This window comes from Dromiciops gliroides, chromosome 5, assembly GCF_019393635.1.
Source record: "Dromiciops gliroides isolate mDroGli1 chromosome 5, mDroGli1.pri, whole genome shotgun sequence".
NCBI classification, from domain to species: domain Eukaryota; kingdom Metazoa; phylum Chordata; class Mammalia; order Microbiotheria; family Microbiotheriidae; genus Dromiciops; species Dromiciops gliroides.
Genome location: NC_057865.1, coordinates 149,443,638 through 149,457,840, shown reverse-complemented (window position 1 = coordinate 149,457,840; position 14,203 = coordinate 149,443,638). Strand labels below are relative to the sequence as shown.

The following is a 14,203-nucleotide window of genomic DNA, read 5'->3' as shown; positions in this document are numbered from 1 at the left end:
CTCAAAGAAAGTAACTAGATGTCTTTTTTCTTAGATGTCTCAACTAATTTTTGTTCAAATACTAACTGAACAATAACTTTTGAACCATACCTAATACACAATTTACTGTGCATCAGATGAGGGCATTAAGAAGCAATCTCTGGTTTTTAGCAGCTTATACTTGAAACATCTGTCACTGGGTTTTATAAATAGCCAATGAGCAATTTCAAATACAGAGAGGGCACAGAGAATCTTTGCCCAAAGCGAGTGTTCTATAGCTGTGACTCACAAGTTCCTCTCCAGCAAGCCCTCCCAAGATGGGGAACGCTACACCATAACTAATGTCAGAAAGCAGCAGGAACAAACTGTAATCTAGTGATAGGGTCAAAACCAAATGAGACATTTTAGAAAACAACAAAAGAATGCTAGGAATTACAACTTGTTCATACTGTGAGATATCGGAATTAAAAATCAGGCCATCCACACAGAAGATAGAAAATATAGTGTAACCATATTTTCTTTATGAAAAAATTGATATAAACTTGCAGGGAACAAAAGTACTTGCTAGCTGTGCTTAGAATCCTTGGAAAGTTTAAGTTGTTGGTCAGTCAATAAGCATTTATTAAGCACCTATTATGTACCAGGGAAGTACTAGGGAATGAAAGAAAAGCAAAGCAGTCAGGACTTTTAAGGCATTTGGATTCTAATGGGGGCAGATACCATATAAAGATCTAGGCAAATACAAGATATATACAGAGTATTGGGAGGCTGTCTTAGAAGGCCAGGCATTAGCAGCTACAGGGCCAGGAACAGCCTCCTGCAGAAGATAGATAGGATTTAAACTGAGTCTTGAAAGGAGCCAAAGAAACTAAGAAGGTGGAGGTGAGGGGTCAGGGCATTCAAGACATAGGGGGCATGTACTGTAAAGGCATTTAAAGAAAACAGTGTGCTAGAGGCTGGCTATCAAATGATGACAAACCTCTAGAAATTAGAGAGGGAATAATCATATGCAGAGCTATAAATAGGAATCTTTTACTTGAGGCAAGAACAGTTGAATGGGTGGCGGGTTATGGTGGAAGGGACAATACAGCAGACAGTCCAATCAGGGCACAGTCACACCATGAGGAGTGGCCCATCCCACAGGAATCTAATCATTGCCCCTACTGGGGGGGAGAAGGTGGATCCTAGGAATACAGCATCATAATGATAGGCCCTTGGTGGGGTGACTTGGGGGTGACTGCTGAATGGACTGGCAGAGAACCCAAAAGTGAGTGTGGTAGGAAGAATGTTCCTCTTGATGTTGGCTCTCTGGGGTAAAGCCCTCTTCACTTGGTGTTACTAATGCCTGTGATTATAGGTAAATACAAAATTAATTATAAACAAAGTTCTAGCTTCAAAGGATAGTGAACTTAATATCAAAAGACAAGCTACCTAAGGCCTTTTCTAAGAATCGCAGAAATCAGAAATAAACAAGATTCTTTGGCAAAGGTAATTAAAGCTACAGTAGAAGAAAAGGTTTATGGCATGATTAAATATATGCTTGGTAAAAATACAGAAAATTTTAATGTTGTAGAACAGGCTTAGAAGCATCCAACTCTGATATATCTTCAACAATGTGCTTTTCTAAAAATAAAATGTGCTAAATGGGGAAAAAAATCTTTGATTTAAGTATCATAAAAGTCTGATATAAAGATACATAGGCAATTGACAAAGTCATCAAGAGGCATTTCCCAAGAGATAAGTGGTAAAAAGAATACAAACAAAGAGTTTTCAAAAGAATCTCCAACTATCAATGGTCATATCAGAATATGGTCAGTCATTAATAAGAGAAATGAAAAAAAAACACCCCAACTCTAGAGTTTCATCCTAGACCCTAAATATTTACAAAAAATAGAAAAAGTCAGTATTGGGGTGGGGCTATGGGAAAACAGGAATGCTAATACAGTATTGATTAAACTGTGAACAGGCCCAACTGTTTTGTAAAATAGTTTGGAATTATGTAAGCAAACTAACTAAATTTTCATACCCTTTAACCCAGTATTCCTACCAGTGGGTATATGCTACAAGAAGATCAAAGACAGAAATGCAGGTACAGAGTATATTCTAAAAATTCACAGGAAGTACTTTTTTGTGGTATCAATGAACTGGAAATAAAGTAGGCATTTGTCACCTGGAGAATAGTTAAACAAACTGTGGTGAATAAAAATAATACTGTGCAATAAGAAATGACTGGTATGAGGAAATCAGAGAAACATGGAAAAATCAGTAGAAATTTATACAGTGAAATAAGTAAAATGAGGATAATCGGAAATTTTGTTTGTTTTTCTTTGTTAGAAAGGAAGGTTCAAATGGGCAGGTGGGTGAGTTTAATATCCAGAAAACACCAAGATTATAAGGAAAGCAGAAAGCTGGGAAATATTTTTTGCAGTCAATGTTTCTGATAAAGGCATCATTACTCAAATATATAGAGAAATGAGTCAAATTTATAAGAATAAAAGTTATTTCCCAATTGAGAATGGTCAAAGGATATGAACAGGCAGTTTTCAAATGAAGAAATTAAAGTTATCTAAAGTCATATGAAAAAAGGCTCTAAATCACTAATGGCTAGAGAAATAAAAATTAAAAGAACTCTGAGATACCATCTTGCCCCTTTCAGATTGGCTAATATGACAGAAAAGGAAAATGATAAATGTTGGAGAAGATGTGGGAAAAATTGAACACTAATGCATTGTTGGTGGAGTTGTAAGCTGATCCAACCATTCTGGAAAGCAATTTGGAATTGTGCCCAACGGGCTATAAAACTGTGCATGTTCATCAATACCACTAATGACCTCCAAAGAGGTCATGAAAAAGGGAAGAGAACTCACATGTACAAAAATATTTATAGCATCTCTCTTTGAGGTGGCAAAGAACTGGAAATTGAGGGGATGCCCACCAACTGGGGAATGGCTGGACAAGCTGTGGTATACGAATGTAATGGGATACTATTGTGCTATAAGAAATGACAAGCAGGGGCAGTTAGGTGGCACAGTGGATAGAGCACTGGCCCTGGATTCAGGAGGACCTGAGTTCAAATCCGGCCTCAGACACTTAATACTTACTAGCTGTGTGACCCTGGGCAAGTCACTTAACCCCAATTGCCCCACAAAACAAACAAACAAACAAAAAGAAATGATGAGCAGCCAGATTTCAGAAAAACTTGAAAAGATTTACATGAACTGATACTGAGTGAAGTAAGCAGAACCAAGAGAACATTGTACACAGTAACAATAACACTGTATGATGATCAACTGTGATAGACTTAATTCTTCTCAGCAATACAATGATTCAAGACAATTCCAAAAGACTTATGATGGAAAATGCTCTCCACATACAGAAAAAGAACTATGGAATCTGAATGAAGATCAAAGCATGCTATTTTCACTTTTTTTTTCCTTGTTCATTTTCCTTTTTGTTCCGATTCTTCTTTCACAACGTGACTAATGTGGAAATATGTTAAACACGATGGTACATCTATAAACTATATCAGATTGCTTGCAGTTTGGGGAGTGCGGAGGGAGGGAGAAAAATTTGGAATTCAAAATCTTACAAAAATGAATTCTGAAAACTACCTTTACATGTAATTGGGAAAAATACTATTAGGTGCAAAAATAAAATAAATGTTTAAAAAAGATCCAGAAAAGAAATGGTAATGTAAAAACACAAGGCATCAAGAAAATGTGTTTGTTTTTTTAAACAACAACTAAAAGCAAAACTTGTTATTACCTAGGCCAGAGATGTTGCCCTGCAGTAGAATCAGAAATGCTTTCAAAAAGTCAGTCTCTCTCTCTCTCTCTCTCTCTCTCTCTCTCTCTCTCTCTCTCTCTCTCTCTCTCTCTCTCTCTCTCTCTCCCCCCCCCCCCCGGTAGATTGGTTAACATATGAGAAGTCACATAATAGGACCACACATACAATGTTTTATTTTTAGCACATAGCAGTGCAACTTTAAAGTTAGTGCAGAGGAGAAAAACAACAAAATTAATCACATCTATAAACATCTCACGTGAAGCATTTCCTACCTGAATCTGAAGGACTGCTATTTCCATGTCCAGTGTTCTCTTCAGTGGCAACATTTTCTGGGACACAAAGATCTGCCTTTGTTTCTCAGCAATTTTCAGCTTCAGAAATCGGAGTTTTTCTTCCAATATATGTAACTCGATATCTCCATTTCTCTTCATCATCTCTTGGATGTTTATTTTTTCATAGAAAATGCATACCTCTTCCTCCCGTTCAATCAGCAAAACACCACTATGGTCAAATTAAAAGGTTTGGGTTATGGAGATAATAAGATCACCTGTGAATTAACTATCAGGAACCTTAAACAGAAATTGAGGTTGGATTACTTCCAGGAGATAATTAGCAGCTAAGATTGGAGGAGGGGGGTTGGGTTGGAGATTGGCATCTTTCTTTCTCTGACTCTATTCATCCATTCATTCATTTGCACCTCTGGGAAGAGGAAGGAAGAGGCCTGTTTCCTCCAAAGATTCTTTTTAGTGTCTTGGGATAATGAAAATCTTTTGATTGGGTTTTGTGGACTTAGCCCAGCTCTGATATATTAATTGTAAGTAGAATAATTTTAAATAGAATAACTTAAAAGAATTTTTAAGACATAGGCAGAATTTCCTCAGAACTCCCCTATCTCTACAACAGGCATAATCAGGGCTAAGAAGTTTCATGTTATTTGATAACCATTTTTATTTTTACTCTTTTGTACCCTCTCTTTTCACGACTTCAGTCCATTTTTCTCTATTCTAAAAGCAATTGGGGTTTTCCCCCATATAAATATTTTATTATTTTCCAGTTACATTTAGAGATAATTTTCAACAATCGTTTTTATAAAATTTCTAGTTTCAAATTTTTCTCTATCCCTCCCCTCCCTCCCCCCCAAGACAGCAAGTAATCTGATATGTTATATACGTACAATCACATTAAACATATTTCTGCATTAGTCATGTAATGAGAGAAGAATAAGAGCAAAAAGGAAAAACCTCAAAAAAGAAAAACAACAACAACAAAAACAATAGAAATAGTATGGTTTGATCTGCATCCAGATTCAACAGTTCTTTTTTTTTTTTTTTCCTGGATTTGGAGAGCATTTTCCATCATGAGTCCTTTGGAATTATCTTGGACCATTGTATTGCTGAGAAGAATCAAGTCTATCACAGTTGATCAACACACTGTTGATACTGTGTACAATGTTTTCCTTGTTCTGCTCATCTCACTCATCATCAGTTCATGCAAATCCTTCCAGGTTTCTCTGAAATCCGCCTGCTTATTGTTTCTTACAGCACAATAGTATTCCATTACATTCATATACCACAACTTGTTCAGCCATTCCCCAATTGATGGGCATCCCCTCAATTTCCAATTCCTTGCCACCACAAAAAGAGCAGCTATAAATATTTTTATACATGTGTGTCCTTTTTACTTTTTTATGATCTCTTTGGGAAAAAGACCCAATGGTGCTATTGCTGGGTCAAAGGGTATGCAAAGCTTTATAGCCCTTTGGACATAGTTCCAAACTAAAGCAATGTTTTTAATGTTTACAAAAAATGGCATAATATGTCTTTCCTTTTACCTAAACCCATGTTTTCAGTGTCTCCTCCCCTTCCATCTTTCTCCTTCCCCATCTTCTCCAGTATACTTTTGATGTTCATCAAGTTGTCAGGGAACATTAGTTATCCAGTGCCTAGCACAGGGTCTTATACAAAATTATGCCACAGGAGATTGTTGCTATTGGTGTTGATCTGAATCTAGTTTCTATTATTATGGAATATTGCAATATCACATGTCAGATTTTTTTTTTTTCAGTTAAGAGGCAAGTCCAAAGAGGCAGTGTAGTAGAGTGGATAGACAGATGGCTTTGAAGTAAGGAGGACTTAGGTTCAAATCTTCCTTCTGATACCTACAAACATTTGAAAAGTCATTTGAACTTTAACTAGGAGTTGCAGATTGGCATCAGTGAAGGAAATTTTCACACTGGCAGTTCCCTCATTAATGAAATAATCCAATCAAATTCTCCTGCTCCTCCCCCCAAAAGCAATTCTGTGGGTGTGATTTAGTGTTTTTGGAAGCTTCTAAAATCTTGTCCTTATGTTTAATAAGGGTTAAAGAAGGTGCCTAAAGGACCTAATTTCTTTCCAGAGAACATGTGATGGAAAAATCTCTCAATAATGTTCACAGCCCACAAGATGGCCACAAAAGTGGTACCAGAATTAAGGAAATGGTCAATGGTTTGTAGAATTGAGTGCTGGGACGGTCTTTTGCCTCTTTTTGTATCCTCAGTGCTTAGCATAGTGCCTGGTGCATAGTAGGCATTTAATAAACAGTTAATGGATTGAATTAACACTGGAACAGTTCCGAGTAAGAGCCCTAGAAAACAATATCTACTTCCCAACTGAAATATTCTGAAACACTCCTTTGTCTCTCACCTCAAAACAGCATTTGGTTAAGGTAGCTTGCTCTTTTTTATATTGAATCAATCTAGCATCAACAATACCCAAAGAAACTCAAATTAAAACTGTGGCAGTGCCCCAGGCTAACTTCAGGTTGAAAATCTGGAAGCCCCATAGTGCTTTGTTCTCTGTTTTACCTCTCATTTCGGCTCTGAACAGCTTTCTCATATTTTTTCCGGAGCTGTACCATCTCTTCCTCAATGAATGTGACCACATTGGCAAGTCTGTCAATATTGTTTAATTGTTCTTCTCTCTTCTCTCTCCTTTCTTGAAGTACTGTTATAACTTTGCACACATCATTTTCCATGCTCTCTCTGATCGTAAGGTTGTTGGACCGTTTCAGCAGGGAATTCTGTAGTTTTCTTTCAAAATAATTAACAATGGGTCAAGGAATAAACTTAAATTTTCCTTTTGTTAACTGATAATTTTCTGAAACAAGTAGACTGATAACATATATTTCCTTTATCATCAGGAGGAATTATTTTGCTTTTGCGAAGGTTTAGTAAGGAAATAGTGTTACAGCAATGTGAACAGTTTCATCTTATGGAATTATGCAAGAATTTTAATAACATTAACCCATTTTCATAGCCTCTATAATGATCTCAGTTACATAAGAGAATAAAGTCAAAATTATATTCCATCTTTTATTCTTTAAATTCTTTTTGTGTTTTAGCTTCCACATTAACCAAGAAACCATTTTCTCCCTGTTGCTATTCAGTGATGTCCAATTCTTCCTGATCCAATTTGGTGTTTTCTTGGCAAAGATACTGGAGGGGGTTGCCTTTTTTTTCTCTAGCTCGTTTTATAGATGAGGAACTGAGGCAAATAGGGTTAAGTGACATGCCTAGGGTCACATAGCTAGTAAGTGTCTGAGGTCAGATTTGAACTCAGGAAGATGAGTCTTCCTGACTTCAGGCCTGGTACTCAATCCACTGCATGACCTAGCTGCCCCATATGAGACATTGTTGTTTCATTGTGTCTGACTGTGACCCCATTTAGGGTTTTCTTGGCAAAGATGCTAGAGTAGTTTGCCATTTCCTTTTCTATATCACTTTACAGATGAGGAAACTGAGGCAAATAAGGTTAAGTGACATGCCTAGGATCACACAGCTAGTAAGTGTCTGAGGCCAGATTTGAACTTAGCCAGACTGGGTCCAGCACTCTATCCACTATACTGCCTAAGAGCCTCTACCTTTTTTGTTAAAGCAAACATGAAATCATGGTACCCATATTACATAAGTAGAAATAAAGGAAATATTAATTATCAGATAAAGTTGATATTGTGGAAGGAGCACAGGGGATCAGGAATATCAAAGGATGTGAGTTTGAATCTTAGTTTTGCCATTTACCAGCTATGTGACCTTAAGTAAATCATTTAACCTCTCTCCACCTCATGGATCCTATATATAAAACAATGGGACCTATCTAGATTATCTCCATGGTCCATGCTAACTAAATTTTATGCTGAATACAGATGTGTCAAACATTTAACCTTTTTCTCCTCCTGGCGTAGGCAACCTTATTTTAATTCCTCATTCAACTTTTAAAATGGTTCTATGAGCAACATTAGCAACCATGTTGAAATTGTTAAATCATCACTGTAAAAAATGGAGGCGTTGAAGGAGATGATTTTTTAAAGTTCCTTTCCAATTCTATGATATTTATGGATCACCAGAATTCAAATAAACCAGAAGCTCTATGATTGTTGCTTTGGAAATAGCTGTTTTAACACTCACCTGTCCTGAATGGCTGAGCTGTTCCTTAAAATTTCCATCTCATTGATTGACAGTTTGAGCTTTTCCTTTACTTCATAGACTCTCTGGTGAGTATTGTGAAGTAAATTCACAAATTTGTTCCTTTCATTTCGTATGGTATCATACAATTTGGAAAACTCTTTTAGTCTGTAAAAATACAAATCATGTGGGGGGACTTTATTTGCCAAAAATCACTTACATATGTATTTACATTTAAATTAATGAGATTCTTTTACCTACGATGGATTTCACGTTTTTTCTTCTTATATACCCTGAGTTCAACATCTTTTGACTTGATTTCTTTAATGATGTTGGTAAGTCTTTGCTGAAAATATGAAGATAAGTATTTTCATAAATGTCCACAAATTGTACAATTTTCAAATTAAAAAAATAAGTTAGAGTAATCATTGAAATAGTTCTGTGAGAGTTGGCCCAATATGTAGGCAATAAAACGCATTCATGGTTATATGAAACCACTCTCAGTGGTAACAAGAGGAAATATAATCACAGAATCATAGCAATTTGGAGACGAAAGGCAGTTTGAGTTCTAGTCCAACACCAGTAGTGGATATTATTTTTACCTAAAGGGGAAGACAGGATGTCTGCCACTACTGAAATCAGTGAGTTGTGTAACTGTGCATTTCAAACCTAGGAATAATCATGATTCTCTCTAGCCTTATAAAAACCCCCTTTGATAATCTCTAAGAATTCACTATTTAATCTTATGTATGTGCCTTATAAACTTTGTACATAAAACACTACTTAATTTATGCTATTATTATGATTTTATTATATTTTTATATTTATATTATGATGAATTATTATTATAAAATGTATGGTAAGGACCCTACATTAAAGTTATATTTTGATGCCTTATTAGGGTATGGACATGACCCCAGCTTTTTAGGTATTTTAGTGCAAGTTCTTGTAGCTCATACCAAGCTAGAAAAGTCCCAGATTCAGACTTGATGATAGATCATGTCTGTTGTTTAAGGATGGCCATGGTGTGATGGGTTTTTTATCTATAAAACCTCTGTGCTGGTGAAGACGGTAAGGACAAATCCATTTTGTAATTTGTCTAATGAGGTAATTTTCCTGTTACTGGGGAGTATTTAAGCAAAAAGTGGGTGATTCATGGTGGTGTGGAGTCGGATTTCATAGTGGTATGGACTGAATGATTTATTTTCTTTTTCTTTTTTCTTTTCTTTCTTTTATTTGGGGGGGGCAGGGCAATGAGGGTTAAGTGACTTGCCCACGGTCATACTGCTAGTAAGCGTCAAGTGTCTGAGGCCGGATTTGAACTCAAGTCCTCCTGAATCCAGGACCAGTGCTTTATCCACTGTGCCACCTGGCTGCCCCTAAATGAATGATTTCTAAAGTCTTACAGACTTGAACATTTTGCAGAATCAAAAAAATGAAGAAAGAAGCATTAAGAGATTTAGTTAAATATCAAGAAAACTGGCCCAAATAGAATGAGGCATTTCTGATTTTCAATGTATTTTTCTGGCCAGCAGATTATTCTGGTATCAAATGTCACTGAATACAATGAAGTAAAAAATGTGGCAGATATTTTATCTTGGGAGCTTAAGGTACTAACTTTAATTTTCCTTGTCCCCCTTCAGTGCAGGTGTGTGTATGTGTGTGTGTGTGTGTGTGTAAGAAATGTCACTATAGTCAGATGAATTTTTTTTTTGTTTGTAGAAATTAGTGGTATTTATATTCTTATCATGTTTGTTATAGCTAGTGTTTAGTAGCAGGTTGAATTTATCTAACACCAACAATATTTAGATATGAACAAATTTTAAAATAAGAATGTTTTCCCCTTCCTGAGTGACTTGATAAATTATTCATCCCTCAAGGAGAAAAATTTTCGTCTTCACAGAGTGTTTGAAGTACTCATGTGTTGGTGTGTAATGAACATTGACTTGTCGCATAACCTAAACAATGACATTCCCTAAGTCTTCCTCCTGTGTTTGATCATAGATGGAGGGGGTAAATGACCCTGGGTTCTCAGGGCTATGTCAGCATATGTCAGCACTTCCCAGGGCTAAGCTCCTGGGAAATTCTTCTTGTTGTTATTCAATTGTGTCTGATTCTTCTTGACCCCATGGACCATGATACGATAGAACCTTCTGTCCTCCACTATCTCCTGGAGTCTGTCCAAGTTTATGTTCATTGCTTCCATGATACTATCTATTCCTCTCATCCACTGCTGTCTCCTTCTCCCTTTGCCTTCAATCTTTCCCAGCATCAGAGTCTTTTCCAATCAATCCCATCTTCTCATTATGTGGCCAAAATATTTAAGCTTCAGATTCAGTATTTGACCTTCCAGTGAACAGCCTGAATTAATTTCTTCAAGTATTAGCTGATTTGATCCCCCTGCTGTTTAAGAGACTCTCAAGAGTCTTCTCCAGCATCACAATTCAAAAGCATTGATTCTGTGGCTCTTGGCTTTCCTTATAGTTCAACTTCTCACAACCATATACTGCTACTGGAAAAACTATAGCTTGGACTATACAGACCTTTGTCAGGAAGGCACCTCTGCCTTTTAGTCCAGATTTGCCATAGCTTTACTTCCAAGGAGCAAGTGTCTTAATTTCATGGCTGCAGTCACCATCTAAAGTGATCTTTGAGCTCAAGAACATAAAATCTGACACTGCTTCCATTTCTTCTCCTTCTATATGACAAGAAGTGAGGGGATCAGTTGCCAGGATCTTAGTGTTTTGATGTTAAGCTTCAAGCCAGCTTCTACACTCTTCTTTGAGTCTCACCAAGAGGAAAAGCTGTGAGTATAGTTCCAGGGACAGACCTAGTCTATTGTGTGGGGACCAGCTTAGCTAAGTACAGAAAAGCTTATTGTCACCAGGAGGTTTTCTATGAGATGAATTCTTTGGTCATTTCAACCCTAAGAAATCTTTGAAAAAAAAATTTTTTTTTAAGCAGAACACTAGAGTTCACAAAATGGAAGAAATATCAAAGATTTTATACATATAGACATACTTGTCTTTGCTGCTTCTGAATTTATAAATAGAAACCAATAGCACAACAGTGTATATCATACACACACTAGTTTAAATATAAGGTAGTTTGTCAGGAAGGGCACTCATAGTTGGGGAATCAGCAAATGCTCAGAAATTGGTGCTTGAGCTTCATCTTAAAGGAAGAGAGGTTAAGGTGAAGGGAAAGGGGAGTGTATGTCTGGAGTTGGGGGCAGCCAAGACAAAGGTGGGACCCCAGGAAATGGTGTGCTGTGAATAAGGAATGGAGAGAAGGCCAGTTTGGCTGGACTACTGTATTAGAAGAAGAGTAAAACCCACTGAGGCTGTAAAGATAGGGTGGAGTGAGGTTGTGCAGTTCAAATATTCATTTCAATATGCTAAGGTTTTTAAAATAATAAACATTTTTATTTAAAGTTTTAAGTTCCAAATTCTATCCCTCCTTCCCTTCCTCCCCTCACTGCTCCCTGAGGTAGTAAGCAATCAGATATGGGTTATGCATGTGCAATTATGTAAAACATAACCATATTAATCATCTTGTATAAGAAAACTTGAATAAAATAAAATAATGAAAGTGAAATAGCATGCTTCAGTCTGTGTTCCATCAATATCAGTTCTTTCTTCGGAGGTGGATAGCATGCTTCATCATTAGTCCTTTGGTATTGTCTTCGATTATTGTATGGCTGAGAATAGTTAAGTCATTCACAGTTCTTCATCAAACAATATTGCTGGTTCTGTGCACAATGTTCTTCTGGTTCTGCTCACTTCACTATATATCAGTTCATACAAGCCTTTCCAGATCTTTCTGAAATCATCCTGCATGTCATTTCTTATAGTGAAATAATATTCCATCACTATCATATACCACACCTTGTTTATCCATTCCCCAATTAATGGGTATTCCTTTTATTTCTAATTCTTAGCCACCATAAAGAGAGGTGCTATAAATATTTTTGTACAAATGGGCCTTTTTCTCTTTTTGGGGATGTCTTTGGGATATAAACCTAGCAGTGGTATTGCTGGCTCAAAGGGTACGCACAACTCTATGGCCCTTTGGGCATAGTTCCAAATTGTTCTCCAAAATGGCCGAGTCTGTTCATAATTCCACCAATAGTGGATTAGTGTCCAGTTTTCTTACATGCCCTCCAACATCCAATGTTTTCCTTTTTTTGTTATATTTGCCACTATTAAATGTATGATGTGACACTTCAGAGTTGTTTTAAAATTAATTTCTCTGACCAATAGTGATCTAGAACATTCTTCATATGACTGTAGGGATCTGCTAAGTTTTTTGACAAAGTTTTAAAAGAGAAGGAGTGGATAAACCAGGAAAGATTTTCTCCCCATCAGTGATTTCTACATCCTTATATCAATAGCTTATGTGTTACTTTTATTCTTACAAAACACATTTTTTATGACAAACCTGCAAGGTGAACAGAACAAATAGTATCATCCCCATCATACAGATGAAAACAAACCAAAAAACCAAAGCATACACAGTTTAGAGACATGTCTAGGGGAACACAGCTGGTAAATCTCACAACAGAGATTCTAGCCTGTTTCCTTAATCCAAGTCCACTGGTCTCTCCACTTAAACAGGCTTCCCCCTGATACTCAGGTGTTTCCCAAGAATAAATATGAGGACCTCTGGCTGGGCTAGCAGGGAGACACACTATGATGGCCAGTAAAGGCAGTGGGTGAAATCACTCAGTGAGAAACCAGAGATTGCTGAGAGCTATTTTTCTCCATTTTCTCATTTGAGACTTTTGCCATGAACTTCTCTGTCCAATGTCTAATTATATTTACCTTTCCTGTGGCTCCTGCTAATGCAAATTCAGTTCCCTGGGGCCACTGCTGTAATGCATGCTTTTTTTCTAACTGCTATTAAATTAAAATTATAATTATGAATTCCTAATGAGATAACAAAACCTCACTTATGACACTCTATTTCCCCAGAACATGTTTTGTTGAATTTGAACATAAATGAAGTCCCTGTTAACTCCTTTGTTGTTGTTTTGGGGGGTTTTTTGGTGAGGCAATTGGGGTTAAGTGACTTGCCCAAGGGTCATACAGCTAGTAAGTGTCAAGTGTTTGAGGCCGGATTTTAAATCAGGTCCTCCTGACTCCAGGGCCTGTGCTCCATCCACTGCACCACCTGGCTGCCCCCTGTTAACTCTTAATGGTGGGTGTGTGTGTGTGTGTGTTTTGTGAGGCAATTGGGGTTAAGTGACTTGCCCAGGGTCACACAGCCAGTAAGTGTTAAGTGTCTGAGGCCGGATTTGAACTTAGGTACTCCTGACTCCAGGGCTGGTGCTCTATCCACTGTGCCATCTACCTGCCCCAATGTTGTTTGTTTTAATAAGGATCAGGAGACCATCTAGTCTGAAGCAAAAAATTCTCCATTGATAAATAATGTCCTTCTGTAGAAACAAAAGGATAGGCTGAGAAATGCTTTTACCTGAGCTTTTATGTAATCTTTGGCTTTCTTTTCTCTCTCTTCCGTTTTGATTTGTTGTAGGCGGGTAAGACTGTCTAACTGTTCTCTGAAGAAATCCTGTTCCTTATAAAGCTTGCTTTCCTCTGCAACGAATTGTTCTAATAATCGAGCCTCCACCTCCGTCAGGACTTTCTGTTTAGAAACACAGTGCAGTAATAATGATTCATCTTTTGGTAGGTGCAACATCTTGAACTACCTAAGTCTGAGAAAACTTTTTAAAAAACAAAATAACCTTGCCCTTCAAATCCAAGCCATTTCATTTTTGAGTGCACAAATCGGTATACTTGTACAACAGGAAAACATGTTCCATTATTAAAGAAATTTTTTTCTTTTAAGTCATTAAAAAAAAATCTTAAATTTTTAAAATAACAATGGCAGTATCTTTAATAAATATGAATTTTTCCTATTGTTGTATGCAGAGATAGACATATCCATTATTTATTTATAAAGTAATTTTATTAAAATTTATAAGTTTATAATATT

At 36.8% G+C, this 14,203-nt stretch overlaps 1 protein-coding gene across 2 annotated transcripts in view; it reads right to left on the bottom strand.

The window, feature by feature from the left end:
• CCDC146 (coiled-coil domain containing 146) overlaps positions 1–14,203 on the bottom strand; it is a 176,210-nt gene that overhangs the window by 19,342 nt on the left and 142,665 nt on the right. For both annotated transcript variants that reach the window (XM_043969178.1, XM_043969179.1), the window contains 5 exons: positions 13,682–13,852; positions 8,464–8,552; positions 8,210–8,374; positions 6,611–6,835; positions 4,038–4,266 (listed from right to left, as the gene is read on the bottom strand). In XM_043969178.1, the coding sequence (XP_043825113.1) occupies positions 4,038–4,266; positions 6,611–6,835; positions 8,210–8,374; positions 8,464–8,552; positions 13,682–13,852 (879 nt within the window). The remainder of the gene's footprint in view (positions 1–4,037; positions 4,267–6,610; positions 6,836–8,209; positions 8,375–8,463; positions 8,553–13,681; positions 13,853–14,203) is intronic.